Source organism: Saccostrea cucullata, unplaced genomic scaffold (genome assembly GCF_032062105.1).
Source record: "Saccostrea cucullata isolate Sc308-1 unplaced genomic scaffold, CSIRO_AGI_Scuc_v1 ctg8176, whole genome shotgun sequence".
Classification (NCBI taxonomy): Eukaryota; Metazoa; Mollusca; class Bivalvia; order Ostreida; family Ostreidae; genus Saccostrea; species Saccostrea cuccullata.
This window is the reverse complement of record NW_026926706.1, coordinates 1-19,981: the sequence shown is the minus strand read 5'-3', so window position 1 is coordinate 19,981 and position 19,981 is coordinate 1. Positions and strand designations below refer to the sequence as shown.

The following is a 19,981-nucleotide window of genomic DNA, read 5'->3' as shown; positions in this document are numbered from 1 at the left end:
TACTCATTAAAATATTTTTTTTTTGTTTCGAAAAGTTTAAAGATTGGTCAAATTATTCAACTTTGATATTTTTGGAAAAAGCACTTGGCCGTCGATTTCCCAGTACAATTTTGGTGTTAAGGAGAAGCATAATTAAACTTGTTTCTTACAAAAATCTGTATGACATTTTATGAATAAAAAACCAGATCTCCCGCAGTCGTTCACTGCAAAAGCAAAATCAACCTGCAAAATTATTTCAACCTTTCAGCGTAGTGCTTATAATGCACACTGTGTATGAAACATTATGTTATAATATAAAAAAAAAATCCCTTTTTTTATATAAACCAGAACTACATTTGGACAAAAAAGAACAATTTTTTTGAAAAAAAAAGAATTTTATTTTTCTAAATTTTTTCTCTTCCATGGTCAATACAATGTTTAAATGACAAATGACATTAGGTTAACTTTTAAAGGGAGGTTTGTAACAAAAACCCCGGGCATTACAACAGAAAACTTCTCCCCTTGTGCATCAAATTCTTTATAAAAGAGCAGTCCTCTTTCTGTTAAAATGACAAGTTTCAGCTTTTTAATTTCATTTTATCACGAATTAATAGCACAACTAAGGTGTTTTAAACACCATTTTAGTATCTATAAATATGATGTTTGATATTTATTTATACATGACTGTACTTATCATTACACTGAAAATAAATAATGTTTTGTAAGGAATGATAAATTTGGATTTCATATGGGGGCACTCAGATGACCTATTGCTATCCGTTTTTGTCCCTCGGCGTTCGCCGTGCGTCGTTCAGTGTGCGTTGACATTTAATCATTATAAGCTTCTCTGAAACCGCTAACAAATTTCAACCAGTTTTTGCATATAGCATCTATAAAGGGGAAAAAAACCATTATGAATTCCATGGTCCCTAAAAAACCCCCTCCCCCCCCCCCCCCCCCCCCCAGGTTCTGAAGGGTGATGCAAAAACCTTCAAATTTAATGGCGCTAGGTTGAAGGGTTCTGGTGTTAGGGCGAGGCTATATGAATCATATAGTGAAAATGAATTTATTCCCCCAAAACTTCATTGGTCCTGGGGATTAAACAAACTACTGTACATACATACATGTAGTTGTGATGAGCAAGTGAGCCCCAGGGTCAGGGGTTCTTGTATTAGGTGAGGCTTAAAAAAAAATTTATAGTGAATATGCCTTAATTCATTGAAAATTTTTTCTCTGCTCCTGGATGTTAAAGCAAATAAATTACATACATAATTATAATGAACAAGAGTACCTCAGGTGACCCCAGAAAACCCATGGGCCTCTTCTTAATTTATATATTTATTGTCGTCATCATATGTTGTACATGTTGACGTTTGTGCTATTTATTACCCTTTGTGCAGTGTATTACCCTTGTACAATGCGTTGTAAACTTTGTTCCTTGATATCTGCTTCGTATCATACAGCTTTCCTCCGGATAGCATGTCTGATTCCACACGCAGTTTAATGATTCGTCACATGTGGGACACTGAATACCTAAAGAAGAAATTAAATGTTCATTAATTACCTTCTAGGGCAACCTACATATATACATAGTATTAGAGCCAATATGGATAAATAAAATCTCTCTGTTTCTCTTCCTCTCTGTTCTTGCTATGTTTCTAACTGTTTTTTGTGTCTAAAAACAAATAAAATTCAAATATATCTGACAGTTTATAATTTTTTTTGTCAAGTAATTGTTTAAATATCGTAAATAGAAATAATCACATTGCATTTGTTAAACGTCATAATGATCTCATAAAACGTTTAATCATATAAAAGCAAATTTGTTCAAATTGCTAGTTTAACGAGCATTTTGATAGTATTACACCAGTAATACTAGTTTCCTCCTACCAGTCTCTCTCACTTACGAAAAAACAAGTGGGACAGACTGATCGACAGACGGAGGGACAGTTAGAAAAAAATCAGACAGTTGAGCAGGAAACTTAAAGTCCTTTCCGTCTTCATTGACAGGGAACTAAAAAGGAGAGAGTAGACAAATTACGATTAGGTAAAGATGACGCTGAATTGATTGGGGTCAATTCATTTGAAGTTCTTCCAACTGATTAAGTAAAAAATGAAATTTTGTCAGACGAACCCTAGAAAGAATGTTTCTTTTCTATATATAAACATCAATCTTATGAAATGCATATTATATATAGTATTGATGTCTTGTGTATTACAAGATACAAGATTTTATTAACCCAATTTGGGCCCCCGGAGGAGCAAAAAGATTTACAAATAGAAGGAGGAGGATCCAAATGATAGAACAAGCATGATGATGATATTACAAATAAAGAGTAATTAGTAAAGCAACCAAATAAAGCGTAATTAGTAAAGCAACCATTTTGTTTAAGAAAAAGCATTAGTGTTCTTACATTTCAATGAAAAGTGTTCAAGACTTTCAGTAAATCATATGTAAGGATGGAAATTATACCTTTTGGGCGAATGAGAGCGGTAAAATGTTAGATAGGATTAATTTCTGATATCTATTTCTAAGTTAAACCTAAACAGTGGTCATGATTTTGATAACATATTTGTTATCCTTTTTAGGATAGTTTCAGTGCACATGAATATTGGTATTAATGGTAAACTTAAAATGCTGTTTGACAATTTTTTTTCCTTTTACTTTCCTGTAATAACTTTCAACCATATTTGTAATTATATTTCCTCTTGCTGCACATTCTCACTGCAGCTCTGTTTTTGCCGAGAATGTTTATTAACAAGGCACTTGTAACAGAACAACAGGGACTTATCCTCTTTGGTGCATGATCCCATCTTTGTTTTCTTAGGTTCATATGTTAGCTTTGCTCAAGATTTGTTTACAAATCATTTAGACAAGGTGTACAAATATATCGCCTTAAAAATGGGATCAAATTATTATGTTATATCACTTGCTAGATTCTAAACCCTATTTTAGCACACATAGGTATAAAGAATTAGGAACATTTGAACATATGTTCTTTTAAAGTCAATATTTGCCTTGGGGGTAAAAACAATGCTTGCCAACATTGAGACTAATTTTCCTAAAATCTTTGGATATTACTGTACAATCTCTATGTCTTACATTTTTTGTGCAAAGCTGTACATTTTTGTGCAACAGTTTTAAAGTGAGGTGGGTTAAGGATGAAATAATTAAAATAAGTTATATTATGTTGGATTTCAGTGTCTTAATTTATAAAGATAGATTACTTTCGCTGTCATGAACCATCTATTGGTACTTGATAACCCAAGCACAGCATTAAATATTAATACCAATATTCATGTGCACTGAAACTATTCTAAAAAGGATAACAAATATGTTATCAAAATCATGACCACTGTTTAGGTTTAACTTAGAAATAGATATAAGAAATTAATCGAAATTGAAATTAACATAGATAAAACAAACAAGAGGCCCAGGGGCCACATTACCTGAGCAACTGGCTAGTTAAATACAAAATACCAGTTCAATATTGAAAAGTTTAAATATAAAATTGGGTTCAGGGGAGGGGGGGGGTGGTTGAACAAACTAATATCTACACTTCCTGAAGGATACTTTTGAATTAATATGACACATAATGACTGTATTGTAAGATGCAAAAAATTTCATTGATATAGCCTTTTACATCTTCCTTTGTTATGATCCACTGAAAACGCCCCTCTGTTCGCCTAATTGGTCATGATTTAAGGTTTATCCTATGTAAAACCTTGTTTACCCATTGTGGCTTCACACTACCCCCATGTTTGAACATTTTTTTACACTACTTTTTTTTAATGCTTCCAATTAATTATGATAATATGGCTTTGTTGTTCTTGAAAAGAAGATTTTTAAAGAGTTTCCTATGTATTCCTATGTAAAATTTTGATCCCCTCATCGTACCCCGGGGTCAAATTGAACAAACTTGAGTCTGCACTTCCAGAAAATGCTTTTATATAACTAAGACCAATCATGGCTTTGCTGTTCGTGAGAAGACGACAAGAAACTTAAAAAAGAAAATGTGTGAAAACCTGACTTGTTAAAAAAATTTATTCAGATAAAATTGTATATGTGTTTAGGAAACTGACATTTTTTGTCATGGAATTTTCATAAACCGTCAATAAAGATTGCGCTTTCATTGTCACTTTTTTTTTAAATTTGCTCCTTAGATATTGCAAATAAAAAGCAGTTAAACGAATGCCTTTTTTAATAATTTTAAAATTTCAAAGATTTTCTTTTATTTAAAAAATTTGGGGTTTTTTTTTTTTTTCAATTATTCCTTCTTGAGTAAGAATCCCTGTCTTATTGAATTTGTAAAAAAATTGTAAGAAAAATAGAAATTAAACAAGAATTATACAAATGTACATCACTTAACTTTTGAAGAAACAACTTGTTTTTCCAATTAAGTTCAATACAAAAGCCAACGAATTTAAATAAAAATACTCAACAGCAGAGCAGGGCCTCCCTTTTTCAAAAAGCAGACGCTGGGGCTAAATTTCTCATTTTTGTGGAGGCATCCTTGTTAAATATAACCATGTACTTAATTGCTTTATTTTTTAAATACCCGGGTACAGAGAAGACAATTCTTGAAAAATTGGTAATTTTTCCAATAATCAGTAGATCACACCCTTTAATACTACAGTAAAACTCGTTTAGTGTACTTTTACGAGAACACTCACTTTTACAGTTGACGGTTGACTTAAACTTTTAAACCGGCATCATGATTGGAGGTACGGAGTTGAAAAAAGATAAGAACTCATTTCTAGTGGTCATAGGTATTGCCCATGGCAGGACTAATGTCCGTAAAAAGATTACTAAGAAATACAAAACCAAGTAATACTCGGTGTCAAGGTGGGAGGTTTGGCCATGTTGTTGTTAAAAGTACTTATTTAAAAGTGAATTAACATATAAATGAAAAGCATTTAGAAACACCATTTCAAATTATCTTTTTAAAGAATGAGTGCACTTAAGTACTTTTTTGGGAACTTTTGTTACCCATTTTAAGCTTAACATTACAATGTATCGCTAAATTAACTATGATTAATGTCCAAGCATATGCTTTTGATATTTATTTCAAATTTTTTGTCATACATATTTCTATAATTAGAGAAAATGTAATTGAAAAGAACAAGAAAAAGCCTTTTCGGAAATTTGAAGGGGAACTTTAAAAACAAGGTATCCACAAATAGGCGGAGACATTTAAACCGCATGGTTGTGGAATGTAAACATTAGCACATATGATTTTTTTTAAACTACGAATAGAAATGGAGAAGAGAGAGATATATCAGTCGTTTTGATTTTATGGTGCAGAATTTTTTTAAAAATGATTTTAAGGGAGGGGGAAATGTCTCGCTCTGCAGACCATAATACAGAGGCGACATAAGCCTATGCATGTTCTTACTAATGACACTGTCAATACCAGAACTCTTTCAAAACACCCCTAATGAAAAGCATAAAGTTAAATAAGAGACATTAATATCTTCAAACCTTATTAAAATTTGCGCACAAATCTCCTATAGTTCAAAGTTGGAAGTATGATAGATACTGTCACAACAGATCGAACATAAACACAATTTATGTATTCTTATGCTTATATGCAAGCTCACCGCAGCTTGTTTTTGCTAATTTTGTATTTGTCAAATAAAACACTTTCATAGAGATGAAAATGTCATTTATTAAAATGACGGTATAAATGTGAACAATTTAACAAGCAAGAAGGGGATCAGTTTAAACAAGCTTTGATTAGCAGTTACGTAAAATATGATAATGTCTGATCCCCCAAAACTGACTAGAAAAAAGTATATGTAAGACAAGACAATGAAAACTTCATATGAAAAAGTTACAAAAAGATGGCACATCAAAACAAACAAATCAAGTCAGAACTAATGAAATATATGATTTTTGACAATTAATACACATTTTAAGGGGTAGGAATGTAGGGGTGGAGGAGGGTCTTCAAAATAGACGTGCCTTACTTAAGCGTGGTCAGCCTGCGGGTTATCACAATACAACTGAATGACTCGCTGAGCTGACCACGTGACCTTACACCTTCACCACACGAAATAATCCCCCAAGCCATGGATCTAAGAATTTTCACATTTTACCAAAATTAATCTTACCGGAAATCTGAAACAGTTATCGCATTCAATACATAAATACAATTATCATTCTAATAATTGTTGCTTTATGTATTCTTATGTTTATAAGCAAGCTCACCGCAGCTTGTTTTTGCTAATTTTTTATTTGTCAAATAAAACACTTTCATAGAAATGAATAATGTCATTTATTAAAATGACGGTATAAATGTGAACAATTTAACAAACAAGAAGGGGATCAGATTCACAAACTTTGATTAGCAGTTACGTAATAATATGATAATGTCTGATCCCCCAAAACTGACAAGAAAAAAGTATATGTAAGACAAGACAATGAAAACTTCATTTGAAAAAGTTAGCAAAAAGATGGCACATCAAAACAAAATAGGCCACAAGATGTGACAGCAGGTACATCCATGTTAGATGTGACATGAATACATCCGTCCCACCCAAGGTGAGTTGCACACAATATGAATTATTCATGGAAGCAGTTAATCACTGGCCTCTCCATACATTCCATTTTTAAGTAATGAAATGAAAAAAAAATTATTATTCCAAAATCAGGGTTTCCCGAAAATGTCATATGTAATACAAAATGAAGGAAGAACATCTAATAATATCATTTTTGAGAAATGTAAGGAAAATATAGGCATTACAAAGTAATTCAAAGTATGAAAGAACAATTATTTCAGAATAAATTATATAACAATCACAAAGTATTGTATGAGCCACAAGCAAGCTAGGTTAGGAGAGGTGTATTTTAATATTTAACAGCAGTTATTCACTGACCTGCCAGTGTGCAAATGAACATGTTCTTAAGGTATTTCATCTTGTAGGAGTAAAACAAAACAGCAGTTAATCACTGACCTGTTTTTAAAACACTTTCTATTAGCTGACTATTTATCATGAGTAGAACAAAACAACAGTTAATCACTGACCTGTATTTGTACTACCTCCTAGTATATGTCTATTTATTATTTATAGAACAAACAGCAGTAAATCACTGACCTGTATTTAAAATACATCTTAGTATCTACTGTCTATCATGAGTGGAACAAAAAAATTAAACACTGACCAGCATTTGAACTATCGGTACATTATTGAATCCATTTTAGAATCTGGCTATCCTTTGGGGAGTAGAATAAAATCTATATGTTTGAGGTTTAGTAATTTAAGCAAACTTAAATTTTGCAATTTCTACCTTGTGATGAGTGATAGTGTCCTTGAGTATTACACAAGGTCAGTAAAATTTTTTTTTTTTATGCTAAACCTTGAATTATTTAATTTTCTCTATTTATACTACTTTTAACTGTTTATTTTCAATTTGTAATTTAAAGATTTGAATTAGAAATTGAACATGGAGGATCATACCATGCATCCAGACAGTATGAATGTTTTACAAGGTGAAGGTTAATATTATTATGATCTTAAGCAAATTGTGAATATAATGTGAACTTCCTAAATTATACGAATCTTATAAATAGCATCTACAGGGAACTTGAAAGTTGAAATATGAGTATAAGAAATATTAAAATTAAGATTGCATGGAAAGTGGCCTTTATTTTAAAACTAGGAATTTAAAGTTTTTAAAGTTTAAAATTTATTACTAAAGGCATATACAAAGGAATTTAATTGGGGGGTTAGGTATACCAAAGCCTATTTAAGCCATCGATAAAATATTTTCTTGCAAGATACATAACCCATGATTTTATTTGTAAGAATACCTTGTTTTATGACAAATTCCCACCCTATAGATTATGTTTATTAATAAAGACATTTATTTTTAATTTGTTGTATTAAAGGAAAATAATCTTGATTTGTCATTTCCCAATTTGCCATTTTAATCTTGTTTCCCAAAAACAAGATTACTCATTCCTTTGACTGGACTATCCTAGCATATAGAGTGGATTGTGTACCTGTTGAAGGGCATATCCCTCCCATAAGTATTTAAAACTGAAGAAGTGAGAATCTTATCCTTAATTTAGTAAAAGTGAGGTCAGTTGTATAAGGGGATCTTTTGTGATGTGGATAATTAGAATCTGCATATAAAATTTGCTTGCTGACTCACCTGCAAATTTTTTTAAAAAAATTTTCCCTGATCTAGCTAGTATAGATGCTTTCTCAACCAATGTTAGTGGATATCCTGGTCGTTCAGCTGATTTAGGGCATATCCATGGCAGCAATGCTGCAGTTTTGCTGGCACATACATGTATCTGCATCTTATATAAGGTTATTGCATTTAAAGTCAAAAGTGTCAACCAAGTTTTGAACTTTTAAATATAGGTATAAAACATAAAATTCACGGCACCAGGCACAGCATCATTTGGTTCCCCAGGCATGGGATTATCTCAGTTCCCCCCTTTAAATGGAATTAGTGGAATGTTATGATGAGGGTTGTTAAATTTTTTCCCGAGGATCTGTGTTTTTACCATTGTTCGGGATGTACACAATGTACTTAAAAGTTAATCTTTTTTTTTCATAACTCATCCAAATACAAAGTGCTCACCTTAAAATTGGGGAACAAAATTAGGTCTACATGAGAAACAATGCAACAACAAAAAAGGAAAACCCTTAGGAAATGAGCAGGTCCTGCACAATTATTATAAATATGATAAATGTTTGGATAATTCAGGATGACTTAATATTGGCAACAATCTGGAATATACCAAAAGGACATATCAGAAGAAATATTAAGAACTTAGAGTATATATATGAATCCCCTACAGGGAACAATACTTTGTATGAATTTTTCCAGTGTCATCTCATAGATATTTCTTACTTAACAGGTATATAACTAAAACATGAGTAAACATTAGAACTCTAAAAAAAAGGCATATACTGCCAGTAAACAAGATGGATTAAATAACCAATAGTTTATCGTAAAAAGTTTTGTCCCAAAACAATAAAAATATATGGAACTTTGACCCTTATGTACATAAAACTCTAAACTGATGAAAATATGTCAAGAGCAATTAACAAAGAATCTCTGCCTCATTCGTACATGTAAATTTCCTTTAAAAACAAAGTGTTACTGGATTCAAATATCAAAGCTGTTATCAGAAAATTAAAGGGCATAGGCATATGGGTAAATTTTAAACCCATGGATCAGTCAACATATCTGTACATTAATGACATCAACTTTAGCTTCACTAGAAAAAAACCGTGCAAAAGTCAGATTTGCTTTATAAACACAATTTGAATGTCATTTCGAGCAATTATCAATCAACACTAAAAGTAACTTTACCCATTGATCAAGTTGTTGTCATTATAAGCGAATAATAATAATAATTATAAAAACAATAGGGGAAAAACCCATTCAACTATTAACAGATATGATATGCTACAACAGATGCAAGTTGATTGTAATTAGAGGCAGCCTACAATCAACAAAAAAGGGGCAATTGATTGTCATTATGAGCAGACAACAATAAACTTACCTATCAATAAACAATATAGGAAACTCTAACCCAACAATTAATAAACAATATGGGTAACTCCCCGCCAACAAAAGACAATAAAAATAGGGAACTCTGATTAACAATAAACAATATGGGGAACTCTGACCCAACAATAAGTAAACAGTAGGGTAACTCTGACCCAAAAAGACACTATGTTTAACTTCGACCCAACAATAAATTAGCAATATGGGAATTCCGACCCAACAAAAAAGTATAGATAACTTTGACGCATCAATAAACAATAAAGGTAACTCCAACCCAACAATAAACAATATGGGTAAATCGGACCCAAACAATAAACAAAATAAGTAACTCCGACCCAACAATAAACAATATGGGTAACATTACCCAACAATAAACCGAAAACCTTCATACGACCCAATTGATTGTCAGTATGAGCATCCAACAACAAAACAATATGGGTAACCCCATCCCAAAAAATAAACAATATAAGTCGAAACCCCAAAAATTAACAATATGTGTATCATCGACCCAACAATAAACCGAAAAGCTTCATACGACGCCAATTGATTGTCAGTATGAGCATCCAACAATAAAACAATATGGGTATACTGACCCACAGGGAAAATTACTGTGTACCAAAACCAAACAAATTTGGGGATACTGACCCAAAAGGTAAAATATTGTGTACCAAAACCAAACAAAATATGGGGATACTGACCCAAAAAGGGACAAATCTACTGTGTACCAAAACCAAAAAATTTGGGTATACTGAACCAGAAGGTACAAATCTACTGTGTACCAAAACCAAACAAATTTGGGTAACACCCAGAAGGTACAAATCTACTGTGTACCAAAACCAAACAAATTTGGGTATACTACCCAAAAGGTACAAATCTACTGTGTACCAAAACCAAACAAATTTGGGTATACTACCCAAAAGGTACAAATCTACTGTGTACCAAAACCAAACAAATTTGGGTAACTACCCAAAAGGTACAAATCTACTGTGTACCAAAACCATTAAAATTTGGGTATACTGACCCAACATGTACAAATCTACTGAGTACCAAAAATAAAAATAAAGGTAACTATGATCCAATAAGTAAATATCTACTGTGTACCAAACAATATGGGTAACTTTGACTCAAAGGAAAACCTTGTACCAAAACAATAAACAACTTAAGCAACACTGATCAAAGAGGTACATATCAACTTTTTATCAAAAGAATAAACTTGAAAGAGTAATACTGATCCCATTAGTACATAATTATTAACTTTGTACAATGTACTAAACAATCAACCACTTGCGTAACACCGATTCAATTTGTAAGTATCAACTTTGTATCAACAGTAAACCATAAACAACTCCAACCCAATAAGGACATAAATTATCCACATGTACCGAAATGATGAACATCTTGAGTAATCATGTAAATATTGTCTACACCAACCAAATTAGTACATATGCCTTGACTACATAGTACATGTACAATATCCATTCAATATTTATCAATAGACAAAACATGAAATGTTACATATAAACTTTGTACCAAAACTGATCAAACAATAATGGCAATTCAAGAAATACCAAAAATAGTAACCATCTGAACTATGTACATAAAAAACTCAGTCCACAACCTTAAACTCCAAAGAGTGAAAATGAGATAATACCTGTATTAACATGATTACAATACACATTTCTCAACTAACCTTACAAGATAGCTGACATTACCTATTAGATGCCTGTTAAGGAGGGGCATGGTTAAAATGAAAGTGCCTAAGCTGTTTTTAAAATGTTAAAGCAAAAAAAGAAAAATGAAACTTATGGGAACTCCCTTTTAGTTTAAAAAAACTTTTTAAATTTTTAACTTAAAAACTTACACCATAGAGTATACATGATTTAGTTTTATTATTAATTAACCAATACCTTTTAATAATTGAAAGTGATATTAACTTATACACACAAAAACATTTGGAAACCCCAAGCTCGTTATGTATAATTGTAAATCACTTATAAAGTAAACATAATACTGGCCTTCGTCCTCAATTACATGGGGAAGCAAACCCCTTTTACTTACCTGGAAGGTGAAGTTTGACTGTAATTTCTTCGACCCAATAGGGTGCCGAGGGATCAAATGAGATGATAATGTTACCGCGTGGTTCATACTTCAGAGCACAAAAATTTGGATTCGTTTAAAAGAAATTTTTCAGGGTGGGGTAATTAAAATATTCTTCTGTTTTATTTTAAATGAAACATTTTGAATTTATGGGTTGGGCATTTGATCCCTCGGCACCCTATTGGGTCGAAGAAATTACAGTCAAACTTCACCTTCCAGGTAAGTCTCGTTTAACTTTCTAATTTCTTCTCCCCTAGGGTGCCTCTGTCTCAAATGAGACTTTAGAGATAGAATTCAAATTTTGTTGGTACTATACAGAAAATAACACTAACTATTATTTACTATTTCTGATAGTTTATATCGAGAATACAGTCAATGATCAAAACATTTTTACAACAGTATATGACTTTCATTTACAGTTATCTAAGAGCCTTTTGCTCATCTCTACATCTAAACTAACAGGTTTGTTATAATACTTTCTGAACACAGAGTCTTTTGTCCAGCCAACTGTTCGGATAATTGTATCCACTGGAATTCTAAGCGCGCATGCTGTGCTGGCGGACGCTGATCTCGTACTGTGAGGCTTGAACATCTTGACATCGATACCAGAATTCTGCAACACAGTTTTCAACCATCGGCCGATGGTGTCTCTAGACACGGGTTTATGGGGCCTTTGTGATGTAATAAACAGAGTTGTTACTGAGGCCCGCAAAGGTTCCGTACGCTCAAGATAATGTTTCATTGTAATGACAACACATAAATCCGCGTCTATGCTATAACTGGAAAGATTCAGTTCTCCGAGATGCCTTTTTGGATTCGAAGTTTTAAGTAAATCACCAATTGTTACTTTCACATAATCTGCAGTAATGTAAATGTTTCTTACATCAATAAGATGAAGTGTTTGTCCACGTTGGCCTGACAATAGTGCTAATAACATCAATAATTTCTGTGATAATTGTAACAATGACAAAGAAGACAATGGAGATAAAGATTTCAAATATTTCAACACAACATTCACATCCCAGGTCACATTATATCTAGGTAATGTGGGTCTCAACACAAATACACCTTTCATAAATCTGCGGATTAAAGGGTGAGTGCCTATATTCAATTCATTATTTAATTGCAAGAATGAAGATAATGCGCATCTAGCGCTATTTAAACAACTATAACCAATTCCTGAATTAAACAAATCTGTTAAAAAGGATAAAACATTATTTACAGTTGTTTCAAAAATATTAATTTCTCTTTGATTACAAAATGACACCCATTTTTTGATATACGTCCTATACTGTTTTTGAGTTGATTCTCGCCAGGAAGATAGCAAAATGGCCTGAGTTTCATTTGATAATCCTCTACTTTGGAAAGATTCCCTGACACACGGAAGACGCCAAGTCTCATTTTCCGCAGCGGGTGGCGCTTTTGGGGCTTTCCCGGCATTAACAGAAGATTGTGATTGTGAGGTAGCAGGTAGCTGTCCATGCATATTAATTGCAGTAGGCGCGGGAACCAATGCTGGGTCGGCCATATTGGCGCAATTAATATCGCCTCCGCTCTGTCGGTCATTATCTTTTGAAGAACAGTCCCTATCACACTGAAAGGAGAGAATATATAGCACATTAAATCACTCCAATTAAGACTAAATGCATCAATTGCTTTTGCATTTTTATCTGGTCGAAAGGAAACATAAGGTTTGAACTGAAAATTGTTTTTTGACGCAAACATATCAACGTCGCATTTCCCAAATTTTTTCTCAATTTTAAGAAATATTTGTTTGTCCAACATCCATTCTAAGTCATCATTTTTCTGACGGGATAAGTAATCCGCTTCCGTGTTTTCTGAGCCTGCAATGTGATTTGCCGAAAGCCATATATTTCTACTCATGCAAAATTCCCAGATATTTATTGTGAGGTTGTTTAGTGACTCAATCTTTCCACCCATTTTGGAAATGTATGTGACCGCTACTGTGTTGTCCATATAGAGTTTAACATGACTATCATGAAAATCATTACAAAACTTTGTTAGCGCAATAAATCCTGCTTTGAGTTCTAAGTAGTTAATATGATGTTCTTTTTCTTCTTCTGACCATTCTCCTTGACATCCCTCTCCGGTAGTTTCATTGAAAGCACCCCACCCCGTTAGAGAGCTATCTGTTTTTATAACTACACTGGGATTTTCAATGTTATATAAATTTATTGACATTTTTGATCCACCATTCAATAGTCTCTTTGCTTGTCACAGATATATAAATTTTTGCCTCAAAATTGCCGGCATTTGCTTTTAAAAATTTATCTTTTTCGATTTCCAGCACTTTGTAGTACAGTGGTGCATAACGGACCCCGGGTTCACTTGACACTAATTTGCCAATTAACTGTGACAACTCTCTTATCGTTACTTTATGCAGATTAAGGATTTCTTGGCATTTTTCTCTTATCGAATCAGCACGCTCCTTAGTTAAAGTAACTGACATTAATTCAGAATTTATCACAAATCCAAGGAACTGAATAGATTTTGTTGGTGTAAACACAGATTTCTCAATGTTAATTGTCAACCCAAGACTATCAAGAAGATTTGCTGTTTCTGAAATATTATCCTTACACTCAGAATATGTTTTACTGATTAATAACGAATCGTCAATGTAAGCTACATTGGTGTGTCCTCGTTTCCGTAAGGTAGAAAAAGCCGGTTTCAACATTTTAGTAAAAATTCTCGGGGCTGATGCTAATCCCATGGCAAGACACGTGTATTGATATTTTGATCCCTTCCAATAAAATCTTAGAAATTTTCTATCATTTTCATCAACAGGACATGAATAATATGCGTCCTGCAGATCTATTGAACCGAAAAAACAATTTTCCGACACAAGTCCTAAGGCTGCCGTAAATGTTTCCATTTTGAAATGTTGATATTCTATAAATTGGTTTAATTGTTTTAAATTGAAAAACCAAGAATTACTCTAAATTTTCCATTTTTCTTTGGTCTCACAAAAATGTTTGATATAAATTCATCATTGTCATCACCTGTAGTGACAAGTTCAATAATTCCCTTTTTTAAAAGCTCACCAATTTCATTGTCTATTATAACTGAATCTGTGTCGTTAAATTTGATTGGTTTTGGAATAAAAGTCTGTGAGGGATCTGAGTCAAATTCAATCGAGTAGCCATTAACAAAGCTAAGAATATTAGTGTCACTCGTGATTAACCTCCAATTTCCAAAATAATTGGATATTTTTTCCCGCTGAAAAATTTTCAGAAGTGTTTTCAAATCTACTCACATTTCTATCTGCATGTTCTGTAGGAGCTATTGCTTCCTCTGTTTGTTTGCTGGAGCAGTTCTCTTTTTGTAGTTTGATCCCCAGCGTTGGCCTAAAAAATTACTGGCCTTGTAGATTCCATAATTGGATGATTTCTGCATGTGTCCATGCTGTTTGCGGTTATGATTTCCGCGCTTGTCAATCTTGTTAAATCCCGATATTTTGGATCCCACTTTGTTGGCCTTTAACAGGTCGAGGAAACTATTTTCTGTGACGTTTTTTACATGTAAAGTGAGGAACCAACGTGACTGTTCAGCTCAATGATTTGCATTATGGTCTACTACAAAAAACACACGTGTGTTTCTAAAAGGCCAATTTTTTAAGTCGCTCTGCCAAGCATGTATGTTCATTATCTACTGATTCCATGGAATTAGCTCCATTTGCTGTTTGTTGACTGTGTGTCAGTTGTTTCACGTGCTGTTCTCTTTTATGAATGTTTGATCCCCAGCGTTGTACTAAAAAATTATGTTTTCAATGTGCATGATGGTTTATATAACAGGTAAATTAAAAAAAATGCAACTTAAATTTTTCTTGTTATAAAATGCTAGTTTTAATTTCTTGTAACAAATAACTGAGCAACAACTCTATAAATTTAACCAGTTACATGGCACATTAACGAATATCGAGTTAAAAAAACTTGAATCTTATTTACTAGTGAAGACTTTGAGAGCGGTATTTCAAAGTTCTATTTAACTTACTTTGTTTGTTAATGTGAGCATGGGGAATCTTAATAAGTGCCCAATCTTCGTATTTTTCATGAAAAATAAAAAAAAATGTTATGATTTCCGCAGCTTGTTCAAACTTGTTAAATCCCGATATTTTGGATCCCACTTTATTGGCCTTTAAGATGTCCTCAACTTTTTTGCCAAGGTCGTCACCAAACAACTTGTCGGTGACAGGATATTCGTTAGAACACAATGCCCGGAATTCTTCGTTCTTCTCGGGTTGAATGATTAGTTCTCTTCTCCTGTTTGACAGGTCGCAATAGACATAAGTCATGAGTTTCAGACTGTCCATTGCTAAGGTAGTGAGCTCTTTCATGGAGGGTGTCTCTCCTTTTTGTTTTGCATTTAGCAGCAAATTAATTTGTTGTAGTTGCGGGACAATGGCTTTTCCGACAAGTGTCTGGGTTCTTTGTATCCGAATGTCTTGGCCTCGGACTTTGCGGCTCAAATGAGCTCGGATTTCCTCATTTAATTTTGGAGTGACAAGATTCTGCACATTTTTAGGTCGGTTATATTTGTCGCTCACTTCCTTTATTTTGTCAGAGTCTACTACCGTTCGAACGCCATCATTTGTTACTTTGGCGAGTTTTTCGTGTATTGCTTCGCCACACTTATCCTCTGAGCCGAAACATTCGGCCAGCTCATCAAGCAAATGATCACAATCAGTGTCCATGTCTTCATTTGTCTCATTTAAAATGTCATCAAACTCGTCTCTCTCTTCATCAGAAACGTCACTTAGTTCTACGCGCGACTTAGATGTACAAGGTTTTTCATCCGAGTCTTGAATCTTGCGCTTCGTTCCCTTGTTCTCTTGTAACTCGCTCACAGTAGTTGTAAGTGACAAAATGTTCTTTTGCATCTCTTTCATCATATTGATGATGGATGTATTGTCTTTCCCTCCCTCATCCTTTTGTTCACTGAGGGACTTTTCAACAGGCTGACACTCCGAGTTTACACTCATTTTTACTGTATATACAGTTTTTCTAAAATGCGTCTATACGCAAATTCAGCGTCTATACGCTATATAATGTCATAAAAGACATAAATGTTGTTGACATATACAATGTTATTACAATGTATATCACAAAGTCACAAATCACAAAACTTTTAACTAATTCCAATTGAAACAAAAGAAACTGAATTTACGTCTGATTCCAAACCACGCTAACTTATCTATGAACCACGCAGTAACCTTATCATCTCATTTGAGACATGAGATGACCTGTGGGCCTCTTAGGGTCTTGGACCTCTTGTTTAGAACATACCAAACAATTGAAAATAATTCTAAATAATCCCTATTCACTTCAAAATTATTCAAGGTTTTACTTTGGAGAATTGAGTTTTCACAGAACAGAATACTTATATATCAGTACTATTGCATACCTCTTTCATTTATTTAATATTATTATATTGAAAACAACACAATGATGTGTTTCACTGGAGATATTTGATTTTCTTCACTTTTCTGTTTCCACACTGAGCAACAAACAGATTGTCATTTGTATCTATACACAGTCCCCAGGGTCTACTCAGTCCACAGTCTATGTAATGGAGGAACTGTCCATCCTGGTCTATGATGTGGACACAGTCATTGTTAATATCAGCTGTAAGGATGTGACTCTGACTGTCTGTGGTGATTCCTTGTGGATAGAATGGTCGGTTCTTTAGAGTAGGAGTATGTCCAGTGTATCTGAATCTCAGTTTCCCGGCCTGATTGACCACCACTACTGCATTAGCTCTATTGTCAGACACACAGATATCCAGGTTCCTGTTCTCAGTAATGTAGTATGTGTAATAAAGACCACATGAATAGACAGATTTACCTTTATCATCAAACTGAATGGTTTGTTTCTCTGTGGAGCCAGAGTAACGGGCAAGTTTTGTTTGCTTGTTATCATCACTGTCCATGATAACAAGGAGGTCACCAGGGGAGGTACTGCAGACACCGTGAGGTATCCAGTTCTGTTGTCTGATCACCTCCTCTATCTTCTCATTCTTCACAATGTTCACAGTTCTATTATTGTAATCAGCATAAACTAGATCTCCACTTTTCGTCACTGCTATGTCCTCCCATGGTCTGTTCCCTGACTTGGTTGTGATTGACTTGAGTAGTGATCCCTGATTGATGCTGTAGAGTTTCATGGTGCTGTCAATTCCACTTGTCCAGATTTCTTCATCACTCAGACAGGCCACATTGTAAAGTTGTCCATACCCAGTGTCTATGGTGGTGACAGTCTCTGGTTCATCAAGCAGCTGTTTGACTGGAGGAGAGGATCCAGCTTCTGGTGATTTCTGTGTTGTCTTCATGCTGTAGCCATTTTTATCTGAAGTAAAAGAACTCGATGATAAGGTGCCAAACAGTTTACAAAGTTCTTCATGGATTTTTCCTGGTATGAATTCGGGTAAAGACACTGTAATTTTGTGTGGAAGATTTCTGTATATTTGTACATTGGGTGTGACACTAAATAGTTCTGACAAGTCATTAGTGTCTATTGCTATTTCAAGTGAATGAATTTCATCCTTGATGTCAGACATTGTCTTGTTTATTTCATCCAGATGTTTCTGTAGAGTTTGTAACTGTGTGTTTTTCATCTCATCAATTTCAGCTTTAAGTTTCTGGACAAGTTTGTCAATTTCTCTGTGCCAGTCCTCTCCATGTTTTGTTATGGCTGTTGAGAGATCTCCATATTCCTTTTCTAACTGACTGATTCTGTTTTGTACATCAGAGGCAATGTCCTGGTGGGTGGGATAAATTATATCATTTAATTCATTTCTCTCTTTTATAATAATATTCTTCTTTTCAGTCAGAACTCGCACGATTTTAGATAACTCATGACCTAAATGTTGATTAGATTCAATGCAGTCGCTGCAGACAGGAATATAACATTGTTTACAGTACATAATGCATTGTTCTTTGTTATGAGATGTACATATAGGGTAGAGTGGAGTGGATTTCCTGTCCTTGAAGTCCACAATTTTATGAGGTTTTGAGAAATCAACAGAAAAGTGTTCTCCCACACAGGCCTTACACAGGTTGACAAGACATGTATCACAGTGCATCTGTACCACAGCGATCTCACACAGGTCACATCGCATCACGTCCTGGGCACTGGTACGGGGGTCCATCATTAGACTTTAAGCATAAAGAAATTCAGCATTAATGAGAAACATACAGATTTGAGGGCAACAATTGTTTTCAATTGTTTGATAGAACAGAAAATAAATTGTATATCTGAGACCATTAAGCATGCAGAAATTTTTTGTCTTCAGATAATCACATGCATGTATAGCGATAGTCAAGACGTCATGTTCAAGATTATATTGTTTACATAGCTAAAGCACACATTACTGAATTTTCAAAATTTGCAAAAAGTTGAAGTTACTGCTCTGTTTATTACCTGATTTTAATAATGGTGGCCGTCCTGTCTCTTTATCTCTGTATACTCTGATCATGTGACACACCTGCATTATCTAGTCTTTCTCTATGGACTGATCATGTGATATACCTGTGTTATCTACCTGTCAGGTGATTTTACTTCTTGGTCTATGAAGGGGATTTAAACACCTTTCATGCAATGTTTCTTTGCAATGCAGCTTTTTATATATAAATAATGCACTTTATGAGAATTTGACAGTCATCATAATTTTCTACTGTAATTAAACATAGTAATTAAGGGACATATAATGCTACGTACAATCTACTCTTGATTTTAAATTGAAGTCCCATAAAATGTTCTTAAACACAAAATTAGCTTTCAATACCAGAATTAAGTTTTGACCAGATATATAAAGATGAAAATGCTAGAATTTTTTCAGATAAATGAACATAAATATAGTTTTAGTTGGTATTTAAAAAATTGACTTAGAGGGGTTGTAAAGTACATGTATTACCAGACAGCACAAAATTCAAATACCGGTAGGTCATTCTATATCTCGAACATAAATTTAACAAAAAATAAGAACATTCAAATATAAAAAAAAACTTTGTAGTGTTTGTCCAGTAAAAACAGATTTTTAAAAATGTTCTCAAACTTTATTTGGAAAGATGTGGACTCCATTGTATAGATATGAATATACATAAACATAGGTAATCAGAGATTACAGAGCTCACCTCAACGAATGTTGTCTTTAAGTAAAGCAAAGTCCCACAATTAACCAACAAAAAGGGTACATCCAAAAATTCAAAATTTAAGCAATTTGATCTGATACTTTGTAATAGACCTATATAAAAACTTCAGACTAGTTTTTCATCACAAAAATGTAATTAAAATCCAGCATCTGAAGCAAGTTTATTATTAAATGATGATGAAAGGTGCCTCATCCAAAATGGTTAAT

At 33.6% G+C, this 19,981-nt stretch overlaps 3 protein-coding genes across 3 annotated transcripts; all 3 read right to left on the bottom strand.

The window, feature by feature from the left end:
* Nucleotides 1-11,768: 11,768 nt before the first annotated feature.
* LOC134272475 (uncharacterized) lies at nucleotides 11,769-15,082 on the bottom strand. The gene is made up of 2 exons (XM_062754702.1): nucleotides 14,883-15,082; nucleotides 11,769-13,202 (listed from the first exon to the last, which is right to left on the bottom strand). Exon 2 carries the CDS (start codon nucleotides 13,134-13,136, stop codon nucleotides 12,018-12,020), a length of 1,119 nt encoding a protein of 372 aa, XP_062610686.1. The 5' UTR covers nucleotides 13,137-13,202; nucleotides 14,883-15,082; the 3' UTR covers nucleotides 11,769-12,017.
* LOC134272476 (uncharacterized) lies at nucleotides 14,909-16,607 on the bottom strand. Its single transcript, XM_062754703.1, has 3 exons — nucleotides 15,620-16,607; nucleotides 15,279-15,376; nucleotides 14,909-15,103 (listed from the first exon to the last, which is right to left on the bottom strand). Exons 1-3 carry the CDS (start codon nucleotides 16,605-16,607, stop codon nucleotides 14,909-14,911), a joined length of 1,281 nt encoding a protein of 426 aa, XP_062610687.1.
* A 458-nt stretch (nucleotides 16,608-17,065) lies between these two features.
* LOC134272474 (E3 ubiquitin-protein ligase TRIM71-like) lies at nucleotides 17,066-19,119 on the bottom strand. Its single transcript, XM_062754701.1, has 2 exons — nucleotides 19,045-19,119; nucleotides 17,066-18,779 (listed from the first exon to the last, which is right to left on the bottom strand). Exon 2 carries the CDS (start codon nucleotides 18,773-18,775, stop codon nucleotides 17,081-17,083), a length of 1,695 nt encoding a protein of 564 aa, XP_062610685.1. The 5' UTR covers nucleotides 18,776-18,779; nucleotides 19,045-19,119; the 3' UTR covers nucleotides 17,066-17,080.
* Nucleotides 19,120-19,981: the final 862 nt, after the last annotated feature.

Excerpts from the sequence above, each read along its gene's own strand:
- LOC134272475 (XM_062754702.1), bottom strand. The coding sequence starts at position 13,136 with ATGGCCGACCCAGCATTGGTTCCCGCGCCTACTGCAATTAATATGCAT.
- LOC134272474 (XM_062754701.1), bottom strand. The coding sequence starts at position 18,775 with ATGATGGACCCCCGTACCAGTGCCCAGGACGTGATGCGATGTGACCTG.
- LOC134272476 (XM_062754703.1), bottom strand. The coding sequence starts at position 16,607 with ATGAGTGTAAACTCGGAGTGTCAGCCTGTTGAAAAGTCCCTCAGTGAA. Across the intron at positions 15,377-15,619 it reads TGCTCACATTAACAAACAAA|TACAACGCTGGGGATCAAAC; the intron begins GTAAGTTAAATA and ends ATAATTTTTTAG. Across the intron at positions 15,104-15,278 it reads GAGCTAATTCCATGGAATCA|GCCAACAAAGTGGGATCCAA; the intron begins GTAGATAATGAA and ends GACCTGTTAAAG.